We start from the raw sequence: 19685 nt of genomic DNA on the forward strand, positions 1-19685 counted from the left end.
TATTCAGACTACATCATTCCACCATAACATAAAAAACAGGATTCTAAAACTGAAGGTCAAAGTTCATGAACAATGTCCAAATCACGAGAACTAAACAACCAAGACAATCATTTCGTCACTTATAAATTCAAGATGACTTTTTCCTAACCATAATCCATAAATATTCATCCATGATTGGGAAATCCAACATGGATTATGGTTCATACCACAATGTGCTGACTGTTGAGGCGTATGTGCCCACACTCTTGTGTTTGATCAATGGGCTGCTGCGAATCTTTTACACACCCTTCCCAGAATGGAAGTTTTCTGTGGAAGCGAAAGGCCAACTGTCTGTATGACTATAGATCTAGCGGGCAGCAAGTCTTTGTTGAGCTGCTCCAGTCCACTTTGGTTGACTACACACCATCACCACAGATTCCTCATCATGTCGCTGACAAAGAGCCTTTGTTCTCCTGCTCGGGTTTGCATCCTTCTGGGCCAGAAATCACACAAAGTCCGAGGGAACGCAGCCAGAGATTCACTGCTAAGGCTAAACAAAGAAGGGCAAACCAAAGAAAACACTGATGGGGATACATTACTTAGGAAAGCATCATCACATTATGATTGGTGGAGTGGTTTGGCTGCATCAGTGAAGGATTGTGTCACTTAAAATTTTGTGTTTTATGGAATTGCAGAAGTAATAAAAAGTACAATTACCTGAAGAATTTCATGTCTCGTCTTGTTCCTATGTTCATGTATTCTATGTTTCCTGTTTTACTCTGTCACTCAGCCCTCCCTCTCGTTTCTGAAGCTTTACTTCCTGTCATTGTGTGTTTTCCCACCTGTGCCCCACACCTGATTGCACCTTGTGCCTGATTAGCCTCACCTGTGCCTGATTAGCCTCACCTTCCCAGTTTACAGTATTTAGATTTTGTCTTCCCCTGTTTCTGTCATACCCTGTATCTAGCGTTCCAGCCACTTCTGAGGTTTCTTTGAGTAATTCCTGACTTTTCATCGATCCTATGTGGTTTGGGATTGGGATTTTTTCCGGCTCACTGTTGGACTACATTATTGACCATAAGTCGTGTGTTTATTGCCTTTCCTTTGTATTACCCTTTGATCTGCGACGTCACCAGCCTGTTTTTTTTAGCTGTGTTACTGTTTCCGCTTGTTTGCACTGAACTTGAGAACAGAGTGGAAATGATAACATGCTAATATAGAGCAAATTTACTTCTGCAGTAACTGTGTAAGCATATAAATGAGATGAAAAATGTTTAATAGATACTTAAGGTCGCCCTCTTTGAGGCATATTGTGTCATCTTGTTCCTCTCATTCTGTTAGTTATGGTCAGCATTCTCCTGGTTTCTCCTCACAGTCCTTATATGATGGTAGGAATTTATTTACTGTAGGTTACTTAAACCAAGTTTTCCACCAACAGCCAAGTATTCAGCCTGGTCATCACAATGTGAAAGACACAGAGGGTATGCAAAACATTCTCTTGCTAAAATGATCCCGTAAACTGAATTTAACTATTCAACAGAGGCAAAACATTCACAAGCTACTTAGCCCATGTCTGCACTTTACCCTTCAGAGCACAAAAAAATGTAACATTATTAAAATAATGCTCCCTTAAGATAGAGATGGCTTTGATATCTATCTGCTTGAATCTACAAATCTTACAGCCTTTTTTAGAAACAGGCCAGAAACAATCTTGTCATAACAACATCAGCCACAACTCAGTTTTATCCTCTTTGCAATATCGTGCCTTTAATTCCAGTCTCTATAAATCTAAAACTCCTCCACATAAGCTGGGCCGTCCCAACAGGCTTTCTTGAAACCACGTGCTATTCAGTTCTGGTTATAATATCATTGAAACAGCTGCACACATGGATGTCCAGCTATAGCCATGTTAAAACTGCACATGGTACTCAGAGTAGCTAAGGAAGTTGGTTTGAAACAATAGAGTAAGTGTCAGTCTTTTCATATGGTAACCTGATGATTGACAATTTATGTAAGGGTGAGTCAAAGCTGTTCCAAAGCCAAACATGGTAAGTTGAGAAAAAGTATAGGGATCAGTATCGTCATAACAAATAATATCTTGGGCATTATGGCATATGTACCCAAAATCCTATCACCAATACATGCACCTTACATCAGTTGGACTCAAAGCCTCCTACGTGGAAAACGGTGGAAAATACAGTCAAACGGAAAAGGGCCGGATGGCGTAACATACAGGCTCTATGAGAACACCCCTAGCGTCCTGAAATACCCCTTGAAGCTGATAAATGCGGCTTGGGTGAAACAAATCATACTGTCAGTTCCAAAGTTTTCTGAATGTGGATGGTCAGATTTCCTTTTGTGTGATGGCCCAAAGACTCCCAGCATTTTTGCAGGTCAACAACTTCATCTACACATCATTGCCCAAAGCAGGGATGCGTCGTTTCTCAGGATGTCTGAAAATGCAAATGTCATCTGGCACCAGATACAGACTGCCAACAAGAAAAAGAGAGACCTCTATACCATTCTGTGGAAAGCTTTAAACTTCTTCTAGGTCCCTGAGTGCATCACGAAGCTAGTCAAAGCTTATTTCCCAAATCTCCAGTTCTGCATCACAACACAGAACAAAACTACCACATGGCAGCACCTTGAGGTAGGTTTAATGGTGGGGCATTTCATCCCTTGGCATTCACCATGGCAATGGAGTTCATCATCCGTGCATCATGATGGGTGGTTGGAGGGGAACAAAAGCATGCAAAGCATACCAAACTCCTGCTAGATAAACTTCAGGGGAACATCAAACGGGCACGAATGGAGATCAAACCCAGCAAATCCTGCTGTATTTCCATTGTCAAAGGCCGGCTCACTGACGAAACTCTTCTGAAGAAGCTCTTCAAAAGCCGTTGTCGTTGGTACAATGCAAACCTCATAGACACAGAGCAGGTGGAATAACTCAAGCAGGATACAATCAGCAGCCTCAATTAAATCAACAACACTGCTCTCCATGATAGCTTTGGTTTTTTTCAATTTGGGCTTCTGCCCCAACACAAGTGGCCGACTACCATCTACAAGATCACTTTATCTTGTGTCAACTGGCTGGAGAGTCTGGTTAATACACAAGTAAGGAAGTGGTTTGGGCTTCCAAGATGCCTTGGCAGCATAGGGCTTTATGGAGTTGGAGCCCTCTCACTGCCAATTTCTAACCAGGTGGAGAAATACAAATGTGCCAAAGCAAGGCTGGATATGGCACTCACAAAATCCCAGGACTACATGTTAGGAGGCGCTGCTACAACCCTAGCAACAGGGAGGAAATGGACTCCAGCTGCAGCAGTACTGGATACAACATCCGCCCTCCAGCACCGGCATATAGTGAGCCATATCCAACAAGGCAGAGGGGGATTTGGTTTGGGAGCAGACCAGAACCCCCTTTGTCTGGAAGCAATTAAAACTACCTGTGCCCAGGCCATCTCCCAAGCCAAGTAAGGCCCCTATATGACTTGGGATAGCGTATAGATGAAGAAAATCACCTGAAGTGAGCTGTGGAGTATGAAGACAAATAGGCATAGCTTCATCATCAGGGCCACAAATGACGTCCTGCCCTACCTGGGCTACCAAATGACCATCTGGGGACCACCCATGAGACATACACCCAGGTCTGATCAGCTTGTTCGAGGTCTGTCTTGGCTGAGGGTGTCTTGTGATAAATGGCAGAAACATCCAGAGATGCCGAGCTACACAACTGAAGGTGTTTAGTAATGGTAGCAACACTGCCTAATGGTCATCTCCAAAGCTAACCAAACGCAAGTCAATCATAGGGTTGGTCTTGGAGACATGGCATGTCCCGGAGTAACCCAGAGTAAAGGCAGTACAGTTTACTTGTGAAATGTGACACTTCATAAGCTTTACTAAAAGTTAAACACAATCCCCTTTGGGTCCTTTACAACAGAGTATCTGTACAGCCAATACAAAACATTCTGCAAAGCGCATTTAAGGACAAGAAAGTTGGACTGAGCCCCCAGACTTTTTCTTTGAGCTGTCTAGGGATTTACAGGGTGAGTATAAGTCTTTATCTCCAGTGACAATAGGAGTAAAGCAGTCATCACACAAGCCAGTTGCAGCTGTTTATCAGTCAGGTGGAACAGGGCTCTGTCCAACAAGGGCTTAACTGAAACTGAACATCTGCCTCTAATAAGTCCTGCAGGTATGAAGAGTTATCACAAGGTTGTTCTAGTCTTTTCTCTGTGCAATTCTCCTTTCCTCTTCTAATATCTCCCCTCGTTTCTTAAGATTTAGGAAAGTGTGTCATTTATTGATAGCATGCAGTGTTCTTGTCATCTCACCTGCCTTTCAAACAGCTGTTAAGAACAGCATGAACTGGAGGGTGAAAGGGAAATTACAAGGTTGTGACATTTTAGCTGAGTCCACGGACTTTCTTCCTTCTGAAATCCTTCCATCATAAACTGAAGCCATATTGGCAGATCATGTATGTGGTCATTGAGTAAAACTGATTGCTTCAATTTATTGTTCCACCTAACTTTGCATGCGTTCGCAAGGAGCAGAGCAAGGTTACGGACATGGTTAGTGATATTTTTCCAAAGATAACGGATGAATCCTGGGTGGCCTGGGTCTACATTTCATTCATAATGCATGACACGCAGATTTTAGCCTGATGCTCTGGTCAAAGTCCATTTTTATGAAGTGCTGAGATCATATTTCTGAAGTTTCTTCTCATATTTTGTCACCGACTACCCCAGGGATACAATGAAATTTGGAGTTGATGTCATGTCTGTTTCTTTACATGATAATTAAAAAAGGGCACCCAACATGTAATGGTGCATGAAATCATAACCTTATGTTTAAGATTAAAATACTATGCGTCCTGGTAAGGGAAATTGTCTTCTTAGGCTGTGCAACATGACTGGACAGCTCCCTCTCAACCTACTTTGAATTGGAAGAGCATTAATGAAGCAGAACCATCGAACACTAAAACAAAGCCTCACTGCAAAAATATGTTAATTATTTTTTTCTTATCTTGGTTACCAATGTGGGCCAAGAAATATGCAAAATGCTTTCCTTAAGATGATGCATTCAATGGACACAAATGACTGAAACAGAAAAATAGGTTGTTGCATTTGTAAATTGTACTTTATTTTCAGTTGTGCAAAAAAATATAGAACCCATCCTACACCTGTATAAAAACAAGACGATAAAGACAAATTCACACATTGTAATTATGTCTTAGTACATAAGGATTATATTAAAACAAGAAAAACATTCTAGTATTTACATTACCCATAACTTTACAAAACCTTTAAAGTTTCCCTTACAAATTCCCAAATAGCAAAGACCTAAGTGTCGTAGCATAGCGATAGGACTGAGGTAGAATATAAAGATAAGGCTGATTTATGATGAAGGAGGATATTTGATTGAGTCAGTTTAGTCTGAAAACCCTATTTGTTAGCATGTTTTGTTTCCTCAAAGAAAGTGACGGATATATTTACAGACATTGCAGCGCAATAATGTATCTGGTATTATAATCTGAACCCCAGAAATGTAAAAAGATAGAAAATAAAAACTAATGGATTCAATAATGAGGCACTGCTTTAAGAAAGGTATTCAGGGCTGTACCAATGGCAACATTGCCTTAATCCAGTATAGTGATGTGTGTGTATAAAGAGTGTAAATCCTGCATGCACTGCATAATAAAAAGTGAATACACTGCAGTTTGATGATGACAATCTTGAACACATCCACAAATACGTCCTCCATATGAAACTCTGAAACTCGTGACACATTCATCCGTCTTAGGTGGGAAGGGGGCAAATTTAGCATTTTCATTCATCTTACAGAAACGATAGAAATTAGAAAATGAGGAAAGCACAAAGCAATAATAAATATAAAATGACTATAAAATGATTGCTTGTTTTAAACATATCTACTGTCTTTAATTTTGCCACCATTCTGAGGAATTAGCGTAAAACCTTCTCTAAATCACCTCCACGTGTCTGCCACTGAAGTTACAATAAAGGGAAACATTATCTACCGACAGCAGTGCCTGCTGCTTCTATATACTCTCATTTACTGTTTCCTCCCCTTTTGGGACTGGGTGATTAGTTCTGCTCTACCCAGCCAACAAACACATCATCGCTGACAATGAGCGGACCATGTCACTAATAAATACAGTTTAGACTTAGATTTGGTTTCACAGTCTAAATCTTTGACAGCAAAAAGCATGGGTTATCCAGGTGAGCAGAAAGGGCAATAATAAACATAAACATCTTAATATGATATTCAATTAAAAAAAAACATATATTCTGTACACAATGATTAAATACAGTGTGATCAGTATACATTCCTGTGTATGAAAAAACAATAAATTTGAAATAAGAACAACAATGTAAACATAATACTTTTTGTAGAACATGTTTAACTCTGCAGCACCAGCTGTACAATGCATCATTATATTCAAAACAGTCTGTTTTCACAGAATAACATGGGGAAAAAGAACAATCAGACAACAACTTTAACTGGTGGGCGACTATTTATGAACTAGGAGGGGGGGAAAGGTGTCTGTCAGTCTGCTGGGACGCTCTGTGTCCACTGCAGGCACAGAGACAGAGACAGATAACAGAGAACAGCCATGGTATCCAACCTGAGGGCACTTCCTGCCGTTCAGGAGCAGCTGAGGTGACTGTGTGGGTCTTTGGACATCTGAACTGGAGTCTCACACCCTCACAGTGAAGACTCGGAAAGAGCCTCCCTCTACGTTGCTTTTGCTGCAAACAGAAAACATGGAAGAACCAGTTACATTTGAGATGCAAACACTTTATACTTAATATGTTTAAGGGGCATACGATCACAAGGGTTAACCAAATAACACAGATAACATTATATACCTGTCTTCAATTGCTCAGTATTACTCCACATAACGAGTAAATTTAAGTGTAAAATCAAAGTAGTGCCCCTTTAAGTTAAATAAATACATCTTATTGAACAATGTATGCTTGTGAGTGTTGCCCAAGTCCTCACAGCAGCCAAATCAATGAAAGTACCCAATCCTCATCATGTAGTGTCCTCATCATCTTTTGAAACAAACACGTTGGGAGTATGACTCATTGTTACCGTATTCCTCAGTCAGACCTTTTCCAGCTTCCACATGTGTTAAACTTGATGACTTTGTGTGTAGCTTGTTAGTGGAGAGACCTTGAAGTTCTGCCATAATCAATAATCGTGAAAGGCCTGTGCCATTTGTATCAGATTGCAGATAATTGTCCGTAAAGCAAAGCACTGACTAAGTGGCTGACATTATTTCCATCGTCAGGTAATCAGATAGGCTGTGATTACTTCCCAGCAGTCCACACTGCCCACCCTGCCATGATGTTGGCACCTGGTTCAGACTCTAAGCTCTCTTTATTGACCTCTTGTCCCAGTGCCCTGAGTGAGGCCTTCACAGCTCTGCATTGGATTTCACAGTAGTCAGACTTGGATTATTCTGACCATTCAGCACTTTGCACACTCAATTGAAATGCCTGGGTAAAGTAAGCAAAGATCCCATGTGTGGCCCGTCCACACATTGAACCACACCATTACTCTTAGAGCGCCTCATGCCAGCAGAGCTGGCCACAGAGGCTTCCTAACCTAAGCTCAGTCCACTGGAGCCGGCCACAGACGTGAGAGTGATGTGAGAAACATGGTGTACATGCAGGGAACCCACTACATGCGGTATTACAAGAGACATAAATACATGTATGGTGTAGTGAATAAAAGCTCCTTCTCAGGCATTTTCTAGATTCTCCTGTCAAATTGACTCGTCTAATTTTACTATGAGCTTCATGTTTTTGCATTTCAGTTGCATCTCAAGGTTTTCTTTTCACCACACACCATTTGTTCAAGTGTTAAAGTTGGAGCAAAGCAAAGCAATAAAGAAAATATTATTCTTTATATAACTTCCAGAAAATCATTTTAAAATTGACTTTATTAAAGATTTTCTTTTATAAAAGCATCTCACCCTTGAGAGCCAGACAAGCAGGATCAGTTAAAGATTTCATTTTCGCATCTCACAGTACACTGAACCAACCACGGCAAGGGAGACTTCACTTATCTTTCTGATTGCTGCACACACTCAAATTTGATCAGCAAGCGTGTTCATCTAAGTCTTTTTACTCAGGTGAGAGAAACAACTGACCTATCAAAGCTTAGCAGACAGGAGTGAGAATGGGGACGCCATCTTCCTACATAGCTAGCAGCTAGCTAGCTAGCTTTTAAAAAAACTAGCTATACATTAAAAAAAGTGACAGATAAGCAATGGATAGGCTTAAAGGTATATACAGAAATAACTTTTAAGATATTTCTTAAAACAACTTATAAATTATAAACTATCTACAGTACTGCAAGTTACTTTGCCTATGATGTGGTTACGCAAAAACAAAACCAAATAGAAAAGCAGCTAGCATGAACTCATTGTCAGGTTGTCAGCGTGTTAAAGAAGCTCGGTTTCTGTTAAAGCCTCAACACAGTGATGGCTCAGACGCACAGGTGTTCGTAATCTTGCCTAATTAGACCTCTTCTTCTTCTGCCTGTGGTTCTGTGTAGATTTAATTGGCTTCTCCTGTTAGCTTTGTTGCACTTGTTAGGGTGGGGCATCTATTATCCTCATGCTTACTCATGCAGATTTCAGCTTTATTCTATTCAGCCAGGATAAATGAAAGCACCTGAGAATTTGCCTTTAAATTTCCTGTGGTTCTGAGGCCTTGCTCCATTTATTCCCAACACTATGTGACTAGTCGTTTGGAAGATATTATGACATTACTCAGGAATCCCCACATCCAATCCGTACATACTACCTAACACCTCTAAGGCTTTACCAGATTACATGTGGCGCTCCTCAACATGCAACATGTGTTTACCTACAGTGGCAGATTTGTGGAGTACTTGTGCATACAGTTTGTTCTGAGCAAAGAAATCCCATACTGCCTCAGGCTTAAATACAATAGCTGTCATTAACTAAGCAGGCTTTGCACAGCTGTCACACCCCGTGTACAAACAGCCATGGTTATTCTCATTTGTAGGCAAAGCTTCTCCTAAATACTCCACAGCGAGACTGCTCGGAGCCAAATCTAAAAATATAGATTCCTGGAACTCCGACTATCTCCAATGAAACCATGGTAAGCTGCAACTATTTGACACGTTGCCCGATCCATCTATCTTTGTGCTTTCTGTTATTGTGCAGCATTCCTCAACTGGTAAATGGAAATACAGTAAAAATAGTTGACCACATAAAAATGTGAGTCGTACCTCTCAGACTGGATGCCATTTTTCAGGACTCCAACGTAGTTCTTTCTCTTGTCCAGCGGGAGAACATCCACAAAACCACCGTCTGGTTTGATTACCCCTGCATGGATGGCAGCTTTACAAATGCTGGAGTTCTGTGAGGAGGGGAGAAATGCTTTGTTTAACAGCTTTTTCAGTACATGAATAGCTTTGTTATTTCATTATTACCAAATACAGAACAAAATACACAGCAGCATTTGTTTCATAAAGTCTCAGCCAGCACGAGAGACCACAATCTCTTATCACCAGCCTGGAACAGAATCATTCAGTTCTAGTCTAAACACAGATCACACTGTGCATGCACCCCTCCGACATTTCTAACCGCATGGGTTATGTCTCATGTCTAAGCATAATCCATTATACACTGCTGTAGAAACACAATTAGGTGACTCGGATTGTAAAACAGTCTTGGGAACTTTTACTATGAGACATCCTGCTGCCTTTTTCTGTGACTAGTGGAAGAAGTTAAAGGCCAAGTTCCCTGGGGAGCTGTTATCTGTGTCCAGCTGGACGTCATCTAAGGTCAGTTAAGACATCACATCGAGCACTTGTAACTGTTCCAAACTGGCAACCACGAAATGAATCACAAGAGTGACGTGAATACTTACAAGCAGCACATCTACTAAGTTTACAGTGAAGTGAACTTTACAACAATTTATCTACTCTCTACGTCATTTAGGTGACTATTGAGAGATGACGTAAAACAGTCTTTGTGAAACCATGTCTTTCTCCTGCCTCTGAGAAACACTCTCTTAGTCTAAGATAACACTTAAGTAAGCCTGTGAGTGGTCAAAGCCCAAAGCAGGGATAAAACATCTGTCCTACCTCACAATTACTCTTAATCTCCATACGCCACATTCATACTGTGATTCACAGAAGCTTTCCACAGCTTTCCATAGCTACCATGCACCACAAAGCCTGGGAAGCAGCTCTAACTTCACCCTGCTGCAGATCCAGATCTCTATTCTCATCTTTCTGAACTAGTAGCACATAAATATATTCAACAAATAGCAACTGAAGGACCTGGACCTCTGCTCAGATTCAAGATCAAATGTGTCAATTCAGAACATACACACACTGAACAGTGTATTACTTACTTCTGCGTAGATGTTGCTTCCAATCACCGGTGACCAATAAGAGGGCTGAGTCTTGCAGTTGTCTGGACAGAAGATTCTGAGAAACAAGTTGGATGCTTTTCAATAAATACATAAAAATGCTGCTTATAACTACATTAGGAGCTAAATGAGTGAGTTAAAGTAAAGACTTTTCTTTGCATGTATATGTGGGGTTATAAATATTGTAATTCTTCTCTAAATATCACGATAACTGAACAATGTACATCTGCTATGACAATACTATAAAGAAGACATTTAAATAGCTAATCATTTCATGCTTAAAGGCACCTTGGGCAGTGTGTGTTTGGCTTCTTGTAAGGGCAGATTTCAGCCACTGTGGTGTAGCAGTCAGCAGTCATTTCTGTCACACAGAGAGAGAGAGAGAAGCCCTTAATATATATAATATAGGGTTGACTAACAGATGGAAACTACATGCAAACATGACTCAAAGCTCCTTTAAAAAACTGTGCTTACCTTCCACTTTGGCCACCACAAAGGCGTTGCCGGGTTTGAATTTACTGTAAAGGGCATCATAGTGTTTAGAAATCAGGAAAACAAATGTTTCACAGAAAAGTACCGTATTGCACAAAATGCGAATCATAGATGCAATAGATTGTGCCCCAAAATGTTGCAACAGCAAAATGTGATTTCACCATGTCAGGACCGAAAAAAAGACCAAGCACAAAGTTACCTGAGCGACTCAATGCCGTTCTTTGTGGCTTTGACGAAGAATGGAAACTTGTCTGTTCTTGCGATGTCGACGAGTCCTCCATTGTTGTCGATGACACCAAAATGCATAGCAGCTCTGCAAATACTTGATTGCTGAAACAATAAGAATTGATCCATTATAAAAATGCAATTCCAGCTCAACCTTCTGCATGATTAGAGATGTTTTTTATGATGTTCAGACTCACCACATCGTAAAAGAGAGTTCCCCAGATTTTCCCTTTCTTGTTCAGACAATTAGCAGGACACTTATATCTGCAGAGACGGAAAAGAAGTTAAAAAGTGAGCTGACATTTGAGAGGAAGTGTGAATAAGATGCACAAACAATGATTAACCTGACCTGTTGCAGGTGGCGCCTCTACACTTATCTCGCAGTCTGGTCTCACACTTAATGTTTTGAGCTGGAAGAAGAAGAAGACAGAAAATCAGAAAAGAAACAAAAAAACATCAAAGTTTAAGTTTTTTTTGTTAACTCCTGTAGCTACCGAGGAAGGTGCTGCTAGGAGTCTTTGAAGATGGCACCCGGGGTGTGGTGGGCTTAGTGGAGGAGGGTTTGGACGCCGGTTTCTTCGGAGGAGACGGTTTAGGTTTGGGGGCAGGTTTGGCGGTGGTACGAGGAGGCAGGGGGACCTGAGGCTTCTCCACCTCGTTCATGTCCTCCGTCTCCGAGCGCTCAGACTCTGTAGATAGATAATTAATTAGGATTCAGGTTGGCAACACGTTAATGTCTTCCAATGTAAACCATGTTGGTTTGCTCACCTTTGAAGCACAGATTATTCCTACATCCTCCCCCAAAGCTGGGGGGGCACTGGGAACAAGGGCGCCCATGCTGGTACGGAGCCTCGCCGATCCAGTTGCCCCTGCAGAAGAGGACAACGGAGAGATTGACTAAGGTGGAAATGAATCATAGGTCAGGAGTTACTGGGCTCTTGGCCTTGTAACTACCTTAGCAACCTTTGTCTGTGGTCAACACTCCTAAAAGTCATTAGTCCTGCAAACTAACTGCTCGTTGTCTCCTCAGCAATTACATCCTGTGGAAACAAGTGCCTAGTCTTTCCTATTTTTCTTTCCCTTTGCTTCATTACTTTTGTTCTATTCTGCCTTCTGGGGGAATTTTAGTGGCTTCAATATGTCATACAAACATCCCTGGACAACTAGTGCTAAATATCTGCATTAAAAGGAACACACTGTAGCATATGTCAGCATTGTAAGGAGGAAGAATGTAAGCAATAGTCAAAAGAGCTGAAGTGTTGATGAAAAGTGGAACATGGAGGAATGTTCATCTTACTTTGGGGAATAGTTGCACACAAGGTAAACGGCGTTCTCCCATATTTCTCCCCACACATCCATCCTTGGACACACGTGCACGGCGCAGCCCACTCGGTTCGTGGTCGCCCAGACCAGCTGTAAAAAGGGAGGCGAAATAAGAGAATGGGAAAAGTTAGCAAAAAGAATGCAAAGCGAGGTAAAGTATTGAGCTTGTAGCCCAAATTCTGTGTCAAACTTTTCTCCCTTGCTTAAATCAAACATTCCAGGGGAAATAACTTGATTGGCGGCCACGATTTATGAGGCCGCTGGGACTTTTAAGAGTGCCACGTCTGTCATTCTACCTTAGTCAGATCCACCTCATGTGTTAACCCACTTTCCAACCATGACACAATCATCATCCAGGATGAAAAAGTGGAAAAAGCTGCATTTTTTTAATGTCTTAACTCTGCAGAAACAGAAGTCAGCATCGGGCCAAAGCTGTCCAAGGTAAAATAAAACGCCTTATTAAACGGAAAGCCTCTGCAGTGGTGTTACAGATGAATGATGTGCCATTTGATGGCAAATACAACACAGCATGTTCCATAACTCCTCCTCACTTTCCTCCCAAACTCTGAAACATGTGCTCTCTCTCCCTCCTCAGGAATGTTCATCTTTTCCCCGGTGCAGTTAGAGGCCACTGGAAGCAGTGAGTCAGCACACACGCTGATGGGTGCCGAGTGCTGCGGGTTCACTTTAATGTGCTCTCTAACACCGCAGGGTCTCGTGTTTCTTTGCACAGGTAGATATGGAGTATGACTGCCCGGACTGGCTGGATAGTGATACATCAACGCTTCCAGCAAATAAAAAGAAAGAGACAAGGTGATGATGCTGGGATTTGGCTCTGTCTCCTCTCCGCAGCATCTTCAGAAGAATCCAGGTCAAGCTGTGAGGGGTGTCTGGTGTGTCTGGAAATGACTACCACATGGCAGTGATCGGGTTGCAGGGTGAGGGCAGAAGGAGGAGTCCGGGAGTTTCTGTAAACTCAACCCAGCAGCCACTAAGTAAAGTCTACTGGAAGATGAGGCCAGCTTACCCATTACTGTCTCCTTTTGATTGATTTCGTCATTCTTTAACTCTTCTTTCTGTGTTTCTGTTCCATAAACTGCATCTGATGTTCTTTTTATCTTTCTAACATCCCTGTTTACACCGTCTACAAGTTACTGAATCCATGCCTGTCATTTAACCCCTTACTCCCTACACACCTCTGACCATAAATACTGTGAAATATCATACAGGCTGCACACCACATGTTCTATTCTGATCCTGCTCTGCAACACCTGCTGAGTCACATTTGTTAAGTATTACTGATAAAAGAAGACACCTGACCTGATGCTCAGAGCAGTAATTACAGGAAGGGGTTTAAAGGGAAGTCCAATAATAGAATTCAACTTAAAATGACACTTTCCAAGCTAGGTATCAAACGTTTTAATGTCTTGATCAGGTTAGTTAGTTAGTTAGCTAAAAACTCCCCGCCAAATGCTACGTTAAAGGAACATTTCACTGATTTAGCATTGCAATGCTATAAAATTGTCAGATCTGTGATGGGAAGTCCAGAAGACGATGCAGCAGAACCATAAATATTCTCTTCCTGGACGGAACCTGGCACCTACATTACCCACAATGCAATTCTATTACTATTATAACAGCTCAGACGAGACTGACGTGTGTTACGCTAGTGGCGGCTAATGTAGCTTCGAGATACAAGAGATCAGTGGCTGGCAACAGGAGTCTGGTTAGCTTCCTATCCTTTTGCACTCAAATGACATCACCTTTTTCACATGCATGGTCGTACTCGCCTATTGCGTGCAAACATTAGTGTGTAAAATATGTAACTTGCTTTCCCGAACTCTTTTACCCTAACATCCCCTGCCTCCTTCTTCCTCATCCTTCTCACCTGGGTGTAATGGGTGCACATGGGCCCAGAGCAGCGCTCTGGACACCAGGGGTTGCACTCATGGGGGTAGGGGTAGGTGTAGTCTTTCACCTCATCGTACCAGGCCTGGACATGGAAGGCAGGAGAGCGGTATCTGTGGGGCACACGCACAAACAAACGCAGACAGACAGACAAACAGTAGGCTCAGTCAGAGGCCATCCAGGTACCAGGGGCAAAAGGGAAATATCTGACTGCGCTGCCAGGTGCTTTGGCTAGACTTGAGAAACACTGCATGAACCTCCTGCTCCTCCCCCTCCTCCCTTCAGGCCTAAAATGATGAGTCTGAGTTTGACCTGGCACACAGAGCAGCAGTCTGTTCCCCTCCATAACAGGGGAAATCAAATCAGACTGAAAAAAAAATGGGAATCAAGGCAAACATAAACATGGCTCCGCGGCCTAACAAATCAGTTGTAGCTCTTTTTATAAACAACTCTTTTTACGGTATTGAGAAGTGCTGAGCCTAGACGTGGAGAGTAGATGGGGAGTGGAAAAAAAGGACTGCACATCAGGATTTGCTGGCACAGGAAGAAAAGAAGAGAACATGGAGAGAGGAAAGGGTCTGTGAGAATGAGGGCAGATTCCTGGAAGGGCACCTGCTGCGCTAGTCGTACACTGTCATACACAGAGGACTACTGTGTCTGGTGTCCACTCAGACACTAAAGCACAACCTCCAACTTTTAACTAGCACTGGCTGGTTCTAACCAATGCTTGTGCTGTCAGGTTGAACTACTTGCCGCTGCTCCAGCCTGAGTTTAAAACCTCAAAACTTTTAAGATTCTGGGAAAAATTTCTACATTTCATCAAGTATTAAAAAATGCCAAAAGAACCAAAAGTTTTCATGCAATGCTTGTCCAAGTTTGTGGTCTTGTAATCTTGTTCTGCAATCAGGTATTTACTAATTCAATTAGATTAGATTTTTTATATTTATGCGTGTTATAGCATCTCACCTTCCCCAGTGCACAGCCAGGTTTTGTCCTATAGACGCGAGCAGGTCCTGAGGTCCATGGTCCCACTTGCACACCTCTGACCAGTGAGTGGCAGTCCGCTCCAGCTCATCGTCCCAAGCCTGCACACATAAACTTACGTTACGACATTCACCTGCCGCAAGCTTTACAATCCACATCCCGCAGATACCTAACCACAACCTGCTCAGTTTCTCTGCCCCTGCACTTCCTTCCTTCCCAATGAGCTGAAACTGAGCTGCATTCAAGTACAACATGAACCTGAGACGGTGACATTTGAGCAGAGCGGCTGGCGCCTGGCCCTGGTCCACTACAAATCTCCAGCAATCACAGCTGAATTATCCACATTTCCTGAGTGGGGTTTCTTTACGGCGGCAGAGAGGAGGCTGGAAAGCGGAGAAGACACCTGACTCTAGCTGTAAAAGGGGGGGCGCTATGAAGGGAGGGAGGACTGTGTGTTGTACAGCATGGCTGATCCCTTCAGTAAATTTCCAGCCTTTTGGTGGTCGCTAAAACATGCGCACACAGACACTACTGTAACCCTTATGTACCCATACAGTAACACACAAACACACACACACACACACACACACACACACACATGTGGAATTCAAGAGAGACACACTTTCCTCCACGTTGAAAACCGCACAAACAGGCCACCAGTGCTCCTCTCGACTTTATGGACCTCATGGTTTCCAATAACCTTCTAGTAGGTGTCTTAACAATAATTCCTCTCCTAATGTATTCATAATGTGCCACATCATCCCATAATACCCCCTTCTCTGGCCTCATTCTCTGCGTCCTCCTTTGACCCAGCCCTCCCTCACTGTCCTGTCCTCTCTCACACTGAGCTTCTTGCAGGTAGCACAGAGTCAGCATTATTAACCACCTTGTAAAAGAGCAGCACAGCAGGCTGGCAATGGTTCACTGTCATTACTGGATGTTTCCAGCAGAGAGAAAAGGTTGTTTTTATGAAAGCAACGCCACTTTTACAAGCCTTAGTTCATAGCTCAGTGTGTCTGAGACATTTAACTTAAAGGGGAATTCCTGTATTTTACAAAGTGGGCTCTATTCTTATATGTTTAGTAAATGACAGGTTCAAAATGCTCTGGAATCGCTCCAGTAGATTGCTTCAGCCAGCAGCAGGGACACAGCTGTAATGGCTACAATGTCATCCTTTGGGGTAATTACAGGCAAGCAAGTTAAGTCCGCTAAAAGTGCTTGTTTTTGCCACTGACCGGCTCCGATTGTGTTCTAAGTGTCTGCCCTACAATCCCTACAGTATATGACCAGATAGTAAACTCCAACTCAGGGGGAAGTCTTGCTCTAAAACCTTGCAGAAAAGAGACCTGTTGCGGGAAGAGGACGGCTGAAACATGAGTCAGAGAGTTGAAGATGGTTGTTTGTTGTGTTGGAGTAAAGATAGTATAGTTTGTTATTATTTGTTCCCCTCCCAAAAAAAGAACAATGGTGAAAGATTGAGCATTTCGTAATTGGGACAACAATCATCACCAGATCATCTAGGAAATCTTTTTTGCAACAGATTTAGTTATTGGTTTCTCTATACAGCCTCCAAACTCCGCTCTCCAACTTTGACCCCACCTCATATTTCAGAGTGGGATTTCCCCTCAAGCCAGAGTTAACTTGTTGTCAGACACTTAGAATCACAATCTGAGCCTGTCAGCGACAAAAACATCCACTTCTAGTGGACTTAACTTGCTTGCCTGTAATTGCCCCAAAGGATTACATTGTAGGCATTATAGCTGTGTCGCAGCAATCTACTGGAGCGATTCTAAAATGTTTTGAACCTGGGGCCCAAGTTGAAAAATACAGGAATTCCCATTTTTTATTTTGTAAGGAAAGCCAAAAACTAAAGCTATCATAATGGGGTAATGCGACATGTCTCACCATGTACTCCATGTTGGAGGAAGTGGGGTACACGCCTCCCCTCAGCTTGTTGTGCAGCTGGAGGATCTCCTCGCGGTCAGACCAGCGAATGGATCGTCTGGTCCTGTTGCCGCCTGTGTTGCTAGATCCGCTCTGGTCCGCTTCCTCCTCGTAGCGGCTCAGCAGCTGCTGGAGCTCCTTGGAGTCGGGGAGGAAGAGGGAGGCTGAATCCCTGACACACATCAGCAGGAGGGAGAGGGAGAGGACGGGGAGCCAAGTCATGGCAGCGGAGGTCATTCTGACACTTCGGCTGTCTGAGGTCGGACTTTCAGACGACGGCAGGGAGTGGATCCTCAGAGTCCCAGACACAACCTGCAGGGAGGAAATATTTCATCAGTCTTTCCCCGCTGTGTGACTCAACAAAGCAGAGCACAGACTTACTTTAATACACACATAGATGATAAATGCAGGTTTAAAGAGTACATGTGTGAGTGATACTTCACAACAACTTTTGCTAGCATGTGTAACGTGCCTATCTCAGGTGTTTTTCTGGTAGAAATGTATTATTTTTCATTATTTTACTTCCATTGTGTTAAATTATATGTTGTACTTGCACAGAATCTCTTGTGATGTTGAGTCAAAAAAACTGTCCTCCCTAAACTCTGGACTTTTTACTCTCAGTGCTTCTGCTTTCTCTCAGTTTATGGTTGCTGTAAGTTTTGATGAACACTTCCCCCTCTTCTTATTGCAATATTTTCTGTGTCACAGAACTGTAAACATCATGATACCGCCATTATCTCGTGCAACATATTAAGACTTTCCTTGTTTGTTATGGTTCCATGAGTGTTCCTGCAAATACCAACCTAAGCGTGCAACATTTAAACAGCAATCTCATGTTAAAAGCCTGCAATTATTTCACCATAAACAGAACTATGACATGAAATGTACCACAACTATCCCACAAGTAAACTCTTGTATCCAAATGATCAACTCAGTCTACATAGTAACATCATAGCTTCACTAATACCTGTTATGCTGAGCAGTTCAAGCTTCATCAGTAAATATAACACTGACTTTGGACTTGATCCTAGAGTTGTAAACAGCATACTGAGTAATATCTCTCGCTCCTCGCCTCCTCTCTCTCTCCCTGATTATTTTCTAACCAAACGGAGCAGCAGGGTGGGACACGGAGGAGGCAGACCTGACAAGCTTTCACCCTGCTGAACCGTCTTTGAACAAAAGGCTGCATTCCTGACATAACCAGAGGTAAAGTTTTTTAAGCTGACCCTGCATCTGACCCTGTCTGGACAGCAACAAGCAGGAGGGATGATGTCCAAGATTAGAGCTGAACCAAATATCTCAAAGTCACTAACTTTTATGAAGACAGCGGAGCGGAGAAGAAAGGAAAAATAAACCGCACTCTCGCTCGCTTGGTTGCTTTTATCCTTGAATCCCTCTTTCTGAAAAAGGCGGCTGAGGTCTGGCACCGGCTCTGTGTCAACATGCAGTGCCAGCTCCGGGCACCACACCCTCCCTCCTTCTTCTTCTTCTCCTCCTCTCCTTCTGCCCCCTTTTCACACTAAACCTCCAGCAGCTTCTCTGTCTGTGCCCTTCTCATGGCTCTCATGAATTTTATACCCGAGTGGCAGACGGCTCAGACACACGTTCATACCCACATTTTGTCTATGAGGCCTCTCTGGTGTGCTTGTGTCTGATGTGAAGAGGGTCTGACCTCAGCTCCACTTCAGCACGAGGATGAATGTAAACACAGCTCATGTCACAATATACAGTGTGTGATTTAGATGCATTTTGATAAAGGCCTACCCACGTTATTAATGCAAGGAGGCCCTTTAAAGAGTCTTTTCCTCACTTGCTGCCCCTGGATCTTTAACATGTATGCTTTATTAGTGAAGTGTGGCTTTTTGTTATATTGGTGAATAAAGATCAAGCATTACACTTTGAAAATACTTATATTATTTGCTCATAAACCCCTGGCTAAATATAATGTTTTCCATCATGGTAGCTGCTCTCTTATTGACATTTCCTCAGTGAGGCTGCAGACTCTCAATGAAAGGCAGTGTCTTGCCAACAGCCTCTTTTACTCTGGCATGGCTTTCAACCCATGAGTTCATATTGTAATACTAAATAGATCAATCGATATCACACAAAATAGGCTTACTAAGAAAAGTTTAGCTCCATTAATAAAAAAAAATGTCATGGTGCATGGCAAGTATAAAATATCTACCTGCTATCCAACATGAAAGCAACAGTGCAAACACGTTAAAAAATAAATGTGTGTGCTGTTCTTACTCACCTGTATCTCTCTCAGTTAGTATCCTGTTGCTTGAATTTGTCGGAGCAGTTCCTCTTTCCTCAGGAGAGCCGTGTTATTCCCTTGTGAAAGCACCGGGCTGCTGCTGCTGCTGCTGCTGCTGCTGCGTGCTGGCA

General features: G+C 42.6%; 1 protein-coding gene across 1 annotated transcript; it reads right to left on the bottom strand.

The window, feature by feature from the left end:
• Window positions 1–5127: 5127 nt before the first annotated feature.
• Window positions 5128–19685, bottom strand: crispld2 (cysteine-rich secretory protein LCCL domain containing 2). The gene is made up of 15 exons (XM_069663660.1): window positions 19552–19685; window positions 17259–17609; window positions 15336–15454; window positions 14350–14482; window positions 12436–12551; window positions 11907–12007; window positions 11633–11827; window positions 11488–11548; window positions 11336–11402; window positions 11113–11243; window positions 10896–10939; window positions 10710–10782; window positions 10404–10479; window positions 9271–9401; window positions 5128–6752 (listed from the first exon to the last, which is right to left on the bottom strand). Exons 2-15 carry the CDS (start codon window positions 17532–17534, stop codon window positions 6701–6703), a joined length of 1575 nt encoding a protein of 524 aa, XP_069519761.1. The 5' UTR covers window positions 17535–17609; window positions 19552–19685; the 3' UTR covers window positions 5128–6700.

Source organism: Semicossyphus pulcher, unplaced genomic scaffold, assembly GCF_022749685.1.
Source record: "Semicossyphus pulcher isolate SPU_LCO1_2020_fin unplaced genomic scaffold, fSemPul1.0.p SCAF_1, whole genome shotgun sequence".
NCBI lineage: Eukaryota > Metazoa > Chordata > Actinopteri > Labriformes > Labridae > Semicossyphus > Semicossyphus pulcher.